The 13,677-nt window shown below is 37.7% G+C and overlaps 2 protein-coding genes across 3 annotated transcripts in view; one reads left to right on the top strand and one right to left on the bottom strand.

Moving 5' to 3' along the window:
* PKP-BETA1 (plastidic pyruvate kinase beta subunit 1) overlaps nucleotides 1-8,534 on the top strand; it is a 13,771-nt gene extending 5,237 nt beyond the window's left edge. Inside the window, exons 4-12 of the mRNA XM_028199795.2 lie at nucleotides 4,647-4,781; nucleotides 4,920-5,030; nucleotides 5,143-5,231; nucleotides 5,498-5,560; nucleotides 5,688-5,863; nucleotides 6,261-6,363; nucleotides 6,455-6,603; nucleotides 7,499-7,607; nucleotides 8,150-8,534. Coding sequence (XP_028055596.2) covers nucleotides 4,647-4,781; nucleotides 4,920-5,030; nucleotides 5,143-5,231; nucleotides 5,498-5,560; nucleotides 5,688-5,863; nucleotides 6,261-6,363; nucleotides 6,455-6,603; nucleotides 7,499-7,607; nucleotides 8,150-8,257 — 1,043 coding nt within the window. The 3' untranslated portion in view covers nucleotides 8,258-8,534. The remainder of the gene's footprint in view (nucleotides 1-4,646; nucleotides 4,782-4,919; nucleotides 5,031-5,142; nucleotides 5,232-5,497; nucleotides 5,561-5,687; nucleotides 5,864-6,260; nucleotides 6,364-6,454; nucleotides 6,604-7,498; nucleotides 7,608-8,149) is intronic.
* Nucleotides 8,516-13,008, bottom strand: LOC114259765 (Tetratricopeptide repeat (TPR)-like superfamily protein). 2 transcript variants are annotated; one of them, XM_082882192.1, is made up of 3 exons: nucleotides 10,456-12,965; nucleotides 9,276-9,568; nucleotides 8,516-8,684 (listed from the first exon to the last, which is right to left on the bottom strand). In XM_082882192.1, the coding sequence occupies exon 1, from the start codon at nucleotides 12,668-12,670 to the stop codon at nucleotides 10,610-10,612; it is 2,061 nt and encodes a 686-aa protein (XP_082738318.1). In that variant the 5' UTR covers nucleotides 12,671-12,965; the 3' UTR covers nucleotides 8,516-8,684; nucleotides 9,276-9,568; nucleotides 10,456-10,609. The 2 variants fall into 2 exon arrangements, with proteins under 2 accessions (XP_082738318.1, XP_028055595.2); XM_028199794.2 differs by lacking the exon at nucleotides 9,276-9,568 and having other exon boundaries at nucleotides 10,456-13,008.
* Between the last annotated feature and the right edge of the window lie 669 nt (nucleotides 13,009-13,677).

Genomic DNA, 13,677 nt, shown 5'->3' with positions numbered 1-13,677 from the left:
AACTTTCTGTCTGTCTTTGTCCTTGACATAAACTTGCCATTTCCTATCCTTGGTGATAGTGGGTTCTGTAATCCTAGTAAGAGGTGATGGTGCAAGAACAACTGGTTTCACCATAGGAATCACAGGAGTCACTTCACACCAAGGCTCTCCCTGAAGGGAGGACTATGACATCGAAGAGGACAAAAAATAGGACTAGGACTTAAAGAAGGTGACACATATAGATAGAAACCACTTACGAGAAGGAGGGTGATAACAATTATACCTCTTTTGAGTAGGAGAGTACCCAAGGAAAACACATTTAAGGGAGCGACGGTCTAACTTGCTACGAGTAGGAGAGCGATTGTGGACAAAACAGACAGCCAAATATTTTGAGAGGAATAGGAAAGAAGGACTTGGAACTAAGGAGGACTTGAAGGGGAGCCTATTTCTGCAAGATTGGGGTAGGAAGACGATTAATAAGATGGACAGCGGTGAGAACATCGTCACCCTAGTAGGACCGAGGCACACTCATGGAAAAATACATGCACTGAGTCATGTCAAGAAGATGACGATTTTTGCATTCCGCCACCCCATTTTGTTGAGGGGTATTGGTGCAAGAGGTTTGATGGATAATGCCATGAGTAGAAAAATATTGTCCTAATCCAGAATCTATGTATTCACCCCCATTATTCGAACAGAAGATTTTGCAGTGGCCCCAAACTGAGTATACAGCATCTTATGAAAATTGTAGAACACAAAGAAAATCTTACTCTTGTCTCTCATGAGATACACCCAAGTATTACGAGAAAAATCATCAATAAATATAACAAACCATCGATGACCTTTCACAGACATAACACGAGATGGACCCCAGACATCAGAATCGATTAATGAAAAAGGAACTAAACTTTTATTAAAACTAGGAGCAAAAGAAGTTCTGTGTTGTTTTCCAAGTTGACAAGACTCACAAAGAAACTCAGGCACATTATTGTTTGCAAAAATAGATGGAAATAAATGTTTAAGTAAAGAAAAAGAAGGATGCCCAAGACGCTAATGCCATAGCCATAAATCATCTTTGGTAGTAGGACTCGTGGTGGAGAAATGAGCAAGCTTGTCAAGCTGATCCAGCAAGTAGAGATCATTTTTTGCACTACTACTGTTAATCGTCCTCCTCGTGACAAGGTTCTGAAAAAGACAATGATCAGAAAAAAATATCACACTACAATTCAAATCCTGTGTAATACGACTCAAGTATAACAGGTTAACAGAAAAATTGAGAACATGGCGAACAGAAGATAGAGGTATGGCAGGAGTGATATGGACTAAACCTTTCCCAAAAATAGAAGAAACAGTATCATCTGTAATCTTAATTTTGTTCTGACCTGAAGAGGGCTTATAGGCAGAGAAAAGGTCAGAGGATTCAGACATATGATCTGAGGCACCAAAATTAATAATCCAGGGCAAAGACTTATGAGAAAGGAAAACACGAGAAAAAGAGGCTAAGTTACTTAAGCAGGCAAATGAAGAGGAAGATGTACTGAGAGCAGTAGAAGACCAGCGGTCCAGCAAGTGACGGAGAACATACTCAAGCTCATGAGTAGTCATGCCAAAGAGACCATCAGAAGCTTGGCCAACGGAAGCGGAAGTAGAATCCAGTGTATCAACGGCACTAGACTGATGAGCTTGGGATGAGAGCCACAGCCTCTAGATCAGCCTAACCGACCTCCTCTAGAACTAGATCGATCACCTCGACCCCCGGATGGAGTCCCATGAAACTTTTAACATGTCTCACAAGTATGCCGCAGCTTGCGACAGTAATCACAGAAGGCGGACTCCTTGGCGGTAGACAGCGGGATTGGAGTCAGGCTAAGGCCATCTCTAGGAGTAGACAGTAATGCTGAGCGGTCAGTAGTGTCAGGTGACATCATAGCAGACTGGCGACTCTCTTCATTCTGTATATAGGCAAATGCATCCTGAAGTGACGGAAGTGTGTCCATACTCAAAACCCGACTCCAAACCGGATCATACTCCACATTGAGGCCTGCCAGAAACTTGTATACCCCGTTCCTATGCAATGAACTTCCTGTACTCGACTGAATCAGCAGTGCAAACAGGCTTATAGTCCTGCAGGTGGTCAAGGTGTTTTCAGCTGTTGGTGAGGAAGGTGAAGTACTGAAGAACAATCTGCTCCTCCTGAACAGAGCTCTTAATAGAGCGGCGCAACTCAAATGCCTGTGAGAAATTCCCTTTACGGGAATAAGTAGCAGCCACAACATCCCAAACATCCTGGGCAGTCTCCATAGACAAGTAGCCATCACTAATGTTTGGGACCATCGAATGAATAAGCCAACCCATAATCAAAGAGTTGGTAATCTCCCATTGATCATAACTGGGCTCAGTGGTGTTGGGTGTCGGTATCCTGCCATCAACATATCCTATCTTCCCTCTACTCTTCAAAAAATAGTCAAACTCTACAACCACGCTAGATAGTTCTGACTATTAAATAAAGAGGCGATGATTTTAAGACTAGGGTTGGGGTTATCAGTCATAGTAGTAGGTATAGTAGAACTCTCACTCCTAGGTGTCTGAGAAGTAGTGGTCACACTGGTGGAATCTGCCATGGATATTGTACTACCGAACCCTCAACAAAACTAGTGACAATCACAAATCCGGAAGGTGGGATGGAAGGGAAAGCACAAGTTAAAGATTTAAGAACTCATAGAATTTTTTTTTTGCTCTTTTTTAATTTATTTAAAAGAAGAAGTAAAGAGGACGAAGCAAGATGGATATATTGATAACAGGATAAAGCAAGACAACGACAACCTGGGCATTGCATCAACAAAACGACGAAGCAATACACCATCATAGGCTGTTGACTCGGTCTGTCGAGGCTATCAGAGGCTAGGGCGGTCGAAGAGGGCTGTCGGAGGACACGACAAAGCTGGGACAACCAGCAAGAGGGAGTAACGAGGTCAGGAGGCCTGTCGAAGAAGACCAGCAAGGTTGGGCAGCCTGCGATAGTGAGTGACAAGGCTAGGGTTGCCTCTGGCAGTAGTCAAAAACGACCGACTGGGCCAAGTAGCCCTTTGGCAGTAGCGGACAGGGCTGGGGAAGGAGTGACACCTAGCTTGGATGGGTAGCTGTGTGGTGGCAGTGTGGTGGGGTTGGGTGTGGCTGACGGGTGTGGTGGATGGATTTAAGGTTGTGGCTCAGATACCATGATAAAGGCCCTGTTTGGTAGGGCTTATTTTCAGCTTATTTAAGCTTTTAGCTTAATTTAAGCTATTTTGATGTGTTTGGTTCAGCTTAACAATACAACTTATAGCTTTTTGTAAGTTAAAAATCAACTTATTCTTTGAGTGGGGGAGGAGAAGCTTAATTTATAAGTAAAAAATCAGCTTATGGTCACAGTTATAAGTTATAAGCTGTTTAGGCTATAAGTTATAATCACTTTCCCATAGCTCTACCAAATGGGGCCAAATTTAGAGAATACAAGATTAGAGAATGATTATGGTATCATTCCCTTTTTATATTTATAAAGATTAATAATTACAAGAGAGCCCTAAGTTATAGAATAATTAGAATTTAATAATAACCCAAATAATGATATACTATTCTAACATTTCCATCTATCATGAAAGTATCATGTGAATTGGAGCCAATGATTTGCATGCGTCATAATCATATTCCTTCATGTCCACTTGTTTAATTGAGAGTTAAGAGTGGAAATCCCAGAATGAAACAGATAGATAAATATTCTGAGAGCAATTGTTGAAAAAAGCTCATGTTGATCTAGAGAACAAGATTTGACTGTATCCAATGCAAAATTTATACATATGTTTCACTTATAGTGGCTTAGAAATATGAGGATCTGAAAATCTGCTGATATTGCACTTGAAAGGTCTCTGTTGATGAATTTTTGACAACATTAATTTGATTCTATCCCTCAAAAGATTGTCATGATGAAGAAGCTTTGCAGTCATCATGATTTTGACATCCTACCTCATACACTTGAGGTACTAAAGAGGGACTTTGTGGATTCAGTTGTTTCCAGACTACCATAAATTTTTTAAAAGCTGACTTAGCAAAACACTTTTGACACCCAGATATTGCTAACAGTCCAAAATTTCTTTTGTTTTACCCCTTTTTTTTTCCTTCTAAACTTTTATCAAATATAATTCTGGGTTCTCAGGAACATCTTCCCATAATTTGTACCACTTTATAATGCATATGAAATAAAACTGTGATTTATACCAAGTCAATTACTTTTTTAGAACTCTAATATAAATGAAAAGGCTAGTGAAAATAAAAGCATCAATAGAAAGCAAAAAGGGCTTATACCCTCTAATGAAAAGAAAATTTAATTAATTAAAGAATCAAAGAAAAAGAATTTGCAGTCCAAAGATCAAGGAGATACTCTCAACATACTGAGTTTCAATAACCTAACCAAACTAGGCCTTGGGTCCCAATCAAGTGGGATCGGCTACATGGATTCTTTTTCTCTATTCCACTTTGAGTTTTAGTAACCAAACTGAGCATTGTGTCCCACATGAGTGGGGTCAGCTACATGAATTCTTTTTCGTCATTTTGCTCTGAGTTTCAGTAACCCAAAAAGAAAACTTTTGCTTTGACTTTTACACACCATTCACTCATCGTGTATTTTATAGGGGGTATGATGTCATTCTTAGTGAAGTCCAAGACAGGAGATTCAGTAAAATGTGAGGTCGTTGATGGAGGAGAGCTTAAATCTAGACGACATCTAAATGTTCGAGGAAAAAGTGCTACGCTGCCATCCATCACTGGTTAGTGCCCAGCAATCATCTCCTTCATGATGCTGCCAACTGTTCTTATGCCTTCTCTTTTTCTTTTTTCCTTCTCTGGAAGTACCAAGCCGTTTTGTTTTGCAAATGAACATAACCATTTGCGTTGATTTGCAACAGAAAAGGATTGGGATGACATCAAGTTTGGAGTGGACAATCAAGTTGACTTCTATGCTGTTTCCTTTGTCAAAGATGCTGCAGTGGTCCATGAATTGAAGAATTACTTGCAAAGTATATAAATGATGCATTCCTTACAGATAGGAATTAAATATCATGTATGTGCTTGATAGGTGTCCTGCCTTACATCTTAACTTTTCTCTGTCATTTCTTATTACTTTGGCAGGTTGTGGTGCTGATATACATGTTATTGTGAAAATTGAAAGTGCAGACTCTATTCCAAATTTGCATTCAATTATCACAGCATCTGATGGGGTTAGTTTTATCTTGGTTTTGATCTCTTTATTCCTTTTTCACTTTTCTTTTTGAAAAGAAAACTTGAATTGTTGCTTTGGAGATTGGTCTCAGATCAAGTCCTTGCTATTTGTCAATTTTCTTAGTGCTTAGGTTTAGTCACTTTTCATCTTTAGTTAGTTGCATTTTGGCTTGAGCTGTTTTTTGGGTCCAAACAAGTTCCCAAGAATACCTTCATTGTATTTGGTTGTGCACGGTTAAAGTAATATATGTTTTTCTGATCTCAGGCAATGGTTGCTAGAGGAGATCTGGGTGCAGAGCTTCCAATTGAGGAGGTTCCACTATTGCAGGTACGTTTTTGTACTGATGGAAGATTGGTGATGGGGATAACGTCATTTGCCAGGTGCTTTTTTGGTATAGGTATAAGATATTAATGTTAATCATTTACATAGACAACAATTTGTTGCAAAAATGCAGGAAGAGATAATCAGGATGTGCCGTAGCATGGGGAAAGCTGTTATTGTGGCAACAAATATGCTGGAAAGCATGATTGTCCATCCAACACCAACCCGAGCAGAGGTGTCAGACATTGCCATTGCTGTTCGAGAGGGTGCTGATGCAGTTATGCTGTCTGGGGAAACTGCTCATGGAAAGTAAGTTATTTGGTGTTTCCAGTATTTCTGTTAGGAAGGAACTGGTGTATACAGTAGTTCAGAAGTTTAGGAATGTAGGATGGCACAAGCCACCTTGTTAATTTTCAGAGTAAAAATTTAACCAGTCAAGCCGGTCTTGCACAATCTAGTAATCTTTTTGGTGGCCACAAGGAAATTTGCTGTAATAGAAACTAATATACAAATTGGGGAAGGCTTCCAGGTCAAAGTTTGGTTTGACCTATATGCATTATCATTAAATTAAAGTCTTTGAGGTTGCATTTTTTAGTGATGAATTTCTTGGTTGCAAACTAATTTTGAGTCAGTTAACTACAAAGATAGATGAAGCATAAACAAATCCAGCTTTATATGTTAAACTTGACTGATCTCTCCTGTTCAGGTTTCCTTTGAAAGCTGTCAAAGTTATGCACACTGTATCATTACGGACAGAAGCAACCTTGGTTGGTGGGGAAACACCTCCTAACCTTGGCCAGGCGTTCAAGGTTACCTGACATCTTCATATGTGTTTTTTGACTCCAAGTTGATTTATTTATGAAATATATCTTAATTGAAATTTTCATTTGATATCCTCAGAACCATATGAGTGAGATGTTTGCATTCCATGCAACGATGATGTCCAACACTCTTGGAACCTCAATTGTCGTCTTCACCGAAACTGGTTTCATGGGCATTCTACTGAGTCATTATCGACCATCTGGCACCATATTTGCCTTTACAAACGAGTGAGTCTCATATTATTACTGGAATCTTTTGTTGCTTGTCTATTTTGTTTGGAAACTAGACTGATGGAGCAAGTGTTTTGAATGAGGTTCAACATCTGTACTACTCTTACAAAGGCATGAAGCACCTTTTTGTGGATTGGGATCCATTGACTCAAATTTCCTCCGAGCTTTCAGAACTCTGAAAGTTTGCTTGTCATAGTGTTAAACTGCATCAAGCAGTTGAGCATTCACTTTTTTTTGTGCCATTTTTATTAAGTACATGCAACATTATCATATAGCATATGATTCATTCAACTATTGTGAATTACTCAGAATGTTATAAATAATTATATTATTTTTTAAATCCTAGATCCTATACTTGTCTCATTTCGTCAGTGTTTGCATATCCTCCACATAATCCATTCTTGCAATTTGTTCTTCAAATTTTGCTTTTTGAAAAAAATCTTGTGAATTCGCCTAATTGATGGTCTTCTTAACTAGTCTCCTCAGTCAGGATACTCCATCAAACTGCATGCATTAATTGAGTTATTGTTTTCATTCTTTGTTCTTTTTTCTTTTGGAGACATACTTGTGAACAGTCATTATCATATCTTGTTTGAGTTTCTAGTAAGTGACAATATAATAAAGAATTGATTCAGTCATGACTGAATTAATTAATCATTAAACCTACGATTATAACAAGGAAAACCAGCCAACTTCCTTGAACGAGTGGATTACTTTTGAGATGTGGTGTTATCATGCCATTAAGTGTTGCTTTTAAAAACATTTTGTGATACACTTCCGATACTATATTACTAAGTACTAAGTAGATTATGGGACTAGGGTTTGACCCAAGACAAAGAGCGTATCTTTTAATAATTTTTGACTGATCAAACGTGACTTGATGACCATGCAGGAAGAGAATACAACAGAGACTGGCTTTGTACCAAGGAGTATGTCCCATATACATGCAGTTCTCAGATGATGCCGAAGAAACCTTCTCAAATGCATTGGCTTTGTTGCAGGTGAGGCTTCACTGTCCTAATTGTTTTTCAAATTCTTTACGTGGTAATTGAGATGTACAGCTGCTCCTCCATTGGATCATGGGCAACATAATGAGGATATCCATTCAAGTTGTATATTATAAACATGAGGGAATATTTTTCGGAAGGACCTCACTTGGATTGTTGGCCTTTCTAACTCACCCATGAATGAACAATCCTTGGTTATAAAGTCTACGGTCAGTTTGGTTTTGTTCATTTTCCAAAAAACACACGACTTGTTTGGTGAATTGTTTTCGGTAAATTTTTTTTGAAAACAATCAACTTTTTAAGAAACACCAAAAAAAAGAAAAAGAAAAAAGCATGATATGAAACGATTGATGATTTCGATTTTTTCACTATTGTTTTCGTAACATGAATAGCAAAAACAAAGGAAAGGACCAAACAGACTCTTTAGATTATTTTTCATTATATTTGTTGTTGCAAGTATGTTCTGTATAATACGCATCTGCCAGTAGGCACCGTGTAAGACATTTCTTATAAATGAAGTGGGTTTTAATGTACAGAAACAAGGGATGACGAAGGAAGGAGAGGAGGTAGCTCTTGTTCAGAGCGGGAGAAAACCCATCTGGCGTTTCCAGTCCACTCACAACATCCAGGTCAGAAAAGTTTAGGTGGCAAAACTCTAAATGTTGGAGCCCTCGTATTAGTTCCAGTTGCTTCCCTCATTAGATTGGCATGATTTTTGGTTTTTTGGACAAACCTTGGTCGCATTAACTTTTGTGCACTACTTATATCAATACTCTAGCATCTTCTTTTGTTTTTCCTTTCCTATTTTGTTTTGATCAGTTTCGTTTATGAATTTTCCTTTCACTTTCTTTGTATGAACATAAAAGTTGAATGAACAAATAGCATGTTGAGATGAGAGCGTATTTTTGTGACGAAAAGAAACTGTATCTCAACTTCATTTCCTTTTGCCAATTGGTTTGTTCAAATATGCTATCAGAGTACAAGAACAATTATGAGGAACTCTTCTTGATAAATGATTCCTGGGTCTTCAGACAAGTTCTACCTGTTTGGCTGTGTTTGCTTTTCTTTGTCCTGTTTTCATATAAAACACGGTAAATTAGTTAGGCAAAATTATTTCAGAAAACTGTTTTGGGTAATATTTTCTGAAAACAGCTCACGTTTTAAAAGCACCAAAGAGTAGTTTTCAATTTTTTACTGTGTTTGAACAAATATGAAAACAAAATTTTCTAACTTTTCATCTTGTTTGTTTCTGAAAGTATGAAAAACAATAATGGAAAAAATGGAAACACATTTGCAGGGTTAAGACCAAGATACAAGGTTGTCGAAAATGGAAACACATCCAAAAAGATCATTTGCAGCGTTGAGACAAAGATATAAGGTTGTTGAACTATGATTTTTACTAGAATTATAATAGTTACAATAAAGATTAAAAATAAATAACGTTTTTTCAACATCGTCTACCTAATCACATATGAATATTTCAATGACAACATCTAAACAACCTAACTAATAGCCTACCTATTTCCCCCCTTTGTTATGTCACTAGGGTTCCAACCAATCACTTCTAGCCATTCAATTTAATGAGATTAGAAAAACTTTCATTTCTCACCCATAATCACCAAACAACTTAGCTAAAAACATAAGACAACATGGAACCTTTACCGGGAAAAAATCAAACAAAGGAGCGAATGATTAGATTTTCCTGGCTCTGATGGCTCTGAGGGGCAATCACCAACCATCTGATTGCTTGCTCCGAAGCTGGTGACTTGCTCACAGCATTGTCAATAGGTTTTCTCCGTGAAGAAGAACTGCCTTGAAGGTTCACACGCCCGTCATTAGCATTCCATTTTCATTTTCTTCCTTTTGGAGTTTGAGAAACAAGAGCTTGACAAACCAAGTGAATCAAGTTGCATGGCAGCTACAGTGGAATAAACAACTCCAGCATTGCTAACTTACTTGGATTGTCAGACATGTTGAATGAAAAATTAGCAACAAGATGTCAATGAGTTTTGTAAATCTAAACTAAGCCAACTCAAAGTGTAAGAAAACAGTTTTCCAGGCACATGAACACAAAAGATGAAAGTAGTCTTTATGCTAGAAAATTCTTAAAATTTGGCTTCCTATCATTCATTGTTTGGCAATTGGCTTTTTTAGTTGGCTTTTTATTTTTTGGCTATTTTAGCTTGAGACTAAAAAAAATCGTTTGAGTTGACTTTTTTGAGAGAAAATGAAATAATCGTGGTTTAAATGTGACATTTTATTTTATTAACTTTTTAGTATATTTTGTCTTTTAGTAACTATTTTAATCCTCGCTCAACTTACCGGTATATGGCCTGGCCCTTCTATTGGGTGTAAAAGGAATTTATAATAAGAACTGATGAGATCTTTGTTATGTAGTAAGTAATTTTTATATTTAAATAAAAAACAAAGGGCAACAAAGAAGAATCAATGAAGAGCTTCATGACAGCTGAGAAAATCTAATGCTAACAACTATGATCATCATATCCAATGAACAAATTCCAATGTACATAACCCATGAAATGAAAAGATTTAGGCTTGGTTTGGCATAACTTAAAAAAGTCAAAAAATTACTATTCTATTTAAGTCACATCATCTTATTTAAGTCGCATGACTTCTCTACCACATCACATCAAACCCAATTCATACCCAACTCATATTTCATAAAAAGTTAAAAAGTATACCTATTTAGATCATCTCAAACCACCCCTTACTTAAAGCACTTCGGGTTTCTTGGTTCTGTTTCTAAAAGCTTCTTGCTTTTCTTTTAGCAAACCAAAATATGAAATCATTTTTACTGGGAAGTTGTCAAGGAGAAAATTACCTCAAGGAAATAATCCACTTGGTTTGAGACAACTACCATCTAATGTTAGGGTAATTGCTGGGAATGAAAATGTGGCAGCATCTGGAAAGAAGTTAACAGCTTTGAAGCTCAAACGGTTGGAAAAGTGAAGAGCATTGAGCACTTCTACGCAGGCTTACCAATAATCACCACATGAACAAGCCCCGTTTTGGAAATGATGAAAACGATTTGTATCCCTGACTATGATTTCCCGTTCAGCAATCTTGGAGATAAGCTTGATAGCAATATGGCAATCCCCACAAACACGTAGATTCTTGGTAATCCTGATTGGTGTCCCGGGTTTGGTATTAATAATTGCGAAGACGATAGCTAACTTCTCACTGTGAACTGCTAGGTGATTTTCCTTATCCTCTTCCTCCACATCATGAAGGGCAGAGTGTGTCTCAGGGACATAACCTACCTCTTTCATCTTCCCTACAAACACATCCAACGCTTCATAGATCTCCTTGGATTGTGGATGTGATTGATCACCAGCAAGAAAAGTGTGGACCAGACGATCAATCTCAACATTACTAACACCGGGCATTTTCTTGATTCCTCTGTTCTTCATGATTAACCTAATGGTCGTAACATCTTTCCATCTACCAGCCTTAGCATAAATATTTGATAATAAGACATAATAGCCAGCCTGCTCCGGAACCAATTTGAAAAGATGATCAGCAGCTATAAGCCCAATATCCATTTTAGAATAAACCCGACAAGCACTCAACAAAGCCCCCCAAATCCTCTCATTAGGTTCCATTGGCATCTTCTTGATGAAATTATAGGCCTCATCTACTCGACCAGCACGTCCTAATAGATCGACCATGCAAGCAAAGTGTTCCAACCTTGGCACCAGCCTATACTCCTCTGTCATTAATTTATAACAATACTGTCCCTCGTCCAACAACCCTGCATGGCTACATGCTGAGAGAATGGAAACAAAGGCGATGGGATCAGGAGTGAGACCTGAGTCCTGCATTCTTGAAAAGAGAGCAACAGCATTTTGACCATGCCCATTCATACCATAAGCAGAAATCATTGAAGTCCACGACACAACATCCCGACCGTGCATACCATCAAACACTTCCCTTGCATCACGTAAACATCCGCACTTTGCATACATGTCAATCAAGGCATTTTCTAACGACAAATTTGGTCGAAGCCTCTTCCTTTCCACATACTCATGGATCTGCCTTCCTAGCAACAGTGCCGAAAGATCCCCACAACCAGGAAGAACACTAGCAATAGTGATCGCATCAGGTTCTAACCCACACGCTTCCATCTCTGAATAAAGTCCAACTGCTTCAGCAGGCATAGAATTATTCACATAGACTGCAATCATCACATTCCATGAAACCAAACCCTCTTTAGCCATTTTTACAAACATTTCCTTAACAAACATAACATTGTCAGCAGATGTATTACTTACAGCAGGCGAGAGGCTAGCCATTGTACCAGCATTAGGTTTTACACTTAACGACACCATTTCACGGCAAACCCCTAACGCATCATCAAATTGCCCATTTTGTGCGTACCCGGCAACCATTGAATTCCAAGAAACCACATCTCTGTGGAGCATTTCATCAAGAACCCGGCGAGCTTGCACTAAACAACCGCATTTCCCATACATGGCAATCAAACCGTTCCCTATAAACAGATTCGCATCGAGTCCTACTTTTACAGCCGCAGCATGAATTTGGATTCCAACCCGTAAATTCTCAGACCCAGAACAAGCTTTCAAAACACAAGGAAAGGTATAGTGATCAGGATTAGTATTATAATTAGACATGTTTTTGTATAGCAAAAGAGCATCTTGGTAAAACTGGTTGTTCACGTAGCTTCTGATCATGACATTGAAAAAGACAACACTTCTGTCGGGAATTTCGTCGAACACGTAGCGGGCAATCCCGGGTTGGCCGCAAGCAGCATAAACTCTCATGAGTTTGATGCCAATGGATGGGCTTGAGCTGAGAGTCTGATCAAAGATGATCTTTGAATGGAGTCTTTTCAATTTTCTGATATCTGGGTATTTGTCTAATACTTGGCCACAAAGATCTTCGGTAATGGGTGTGTTTTGTTGAGGAAGTTTGTTTTGAGGGATTGCTGAAAGGAGGGTTTGAAGTTGATTGGCGGTTGTAAAATGGCGGGAGCGAAGCTTGAGGTGTCTATAAAACTCTGATGATATTTGATACATGGATTCGTATATATCTATAGATATGTCAATCAATCCCCATAGATGGTATTTCACTCCTGTTTACAAGTTAATAGGAGGTGGGTTAGACAGAGAGAAAGGGAGAGATTCAGAGGCATTGGATCACAAATTATGATGGGTTTTGAATATGGAGCAAATTGGTGAAGTTTACACACCGTTTGGATGGTGCGGTTTAGTAGAAATGAAAAGAAATTGTGGGAATAATAAATTCACATGGATAAGATGGTGAGAAATGATAAAAAAAATGATGAGAGATAGTGAGAAAAAAATATTCACCAAACTTATATTTTGTTTCTCACTAAAAGTAGTGAGATTTTGTGACAAAGGAATTAGGTTTTGTGAAAATTTTCTAAAATACTAAAATTACATAGCTTATTAAATGGAAGGTTATTTTGGTAAAATAAAATACAATTAACTTGTTTGGTTTTGGTTTCTACAAAATACTTTTCAGAAAATTTTATTTTTTGTATTTTTTTTTTGTTTTCAATGAATTTTTTTAATATTTTAAGTAATTTTTTTTTTAATTTTTCTTTAGATACACCAAACATAAATACACTTAAAAGTATAATATTTGTAAAAAAAAATTTAAAAAATTTACTAAATATCATAAATATAAAAAAATGAAAATTTATTACATTTTTCGTATTTTTGTGTATTTATTAATTTTTAAAAATATTTTACTATTTAGATACATCTAAGGCTATCTCCAACGCTATACCAAATCCATCACCAAATTCAAATTTGGTGAAAAAGTCTTTTTTTTTGTGCTCCAATGATTTCATTAAACCTGTATCAAATTGAGAATATAACAAATGTTTCACCAAACTGAGGATGTTTTGTATCTTTTAGCAATTTGCTCTGCATAGCCGTTGAGTGATGACCCACCGGACGTCCGGCCGGATGTTTCTCCGGATGACCATCTCAAGGCAAAAATTTGTGAAAAATTTATATTGACCGGTTGACTCCCCGGATGACCACCCCTGCATTTT

This window comes from Camellia sinensis, chromosome 8 (assembly GCF_055761805.1).
Source record: "Camellia sinensis isolate YWXY chromosome 8, ASM5576180v1, whole genome shotgun sequence".
Classification (NCBI taxonomy): domain Eukaryota; kingdom Viridiplantae; phylum Streptophyta; class Magnoliopsida; order Ericales; family Theaceae; genus Camellia; species Camellia sinensis.
This window is presented reverse-complemented; position numbering and strand designations above follow the sequence as displayed.

What these genes read in the sequence shown, in the direction of transcription:
- LOC114259765 (XM_028199794.2), bottom strand. Translation starts at nt 12,670, where the DNA reads ATGTATCAAATATCATCAGAGTTTTATAGACACCTCAAGCTTCGCTCC.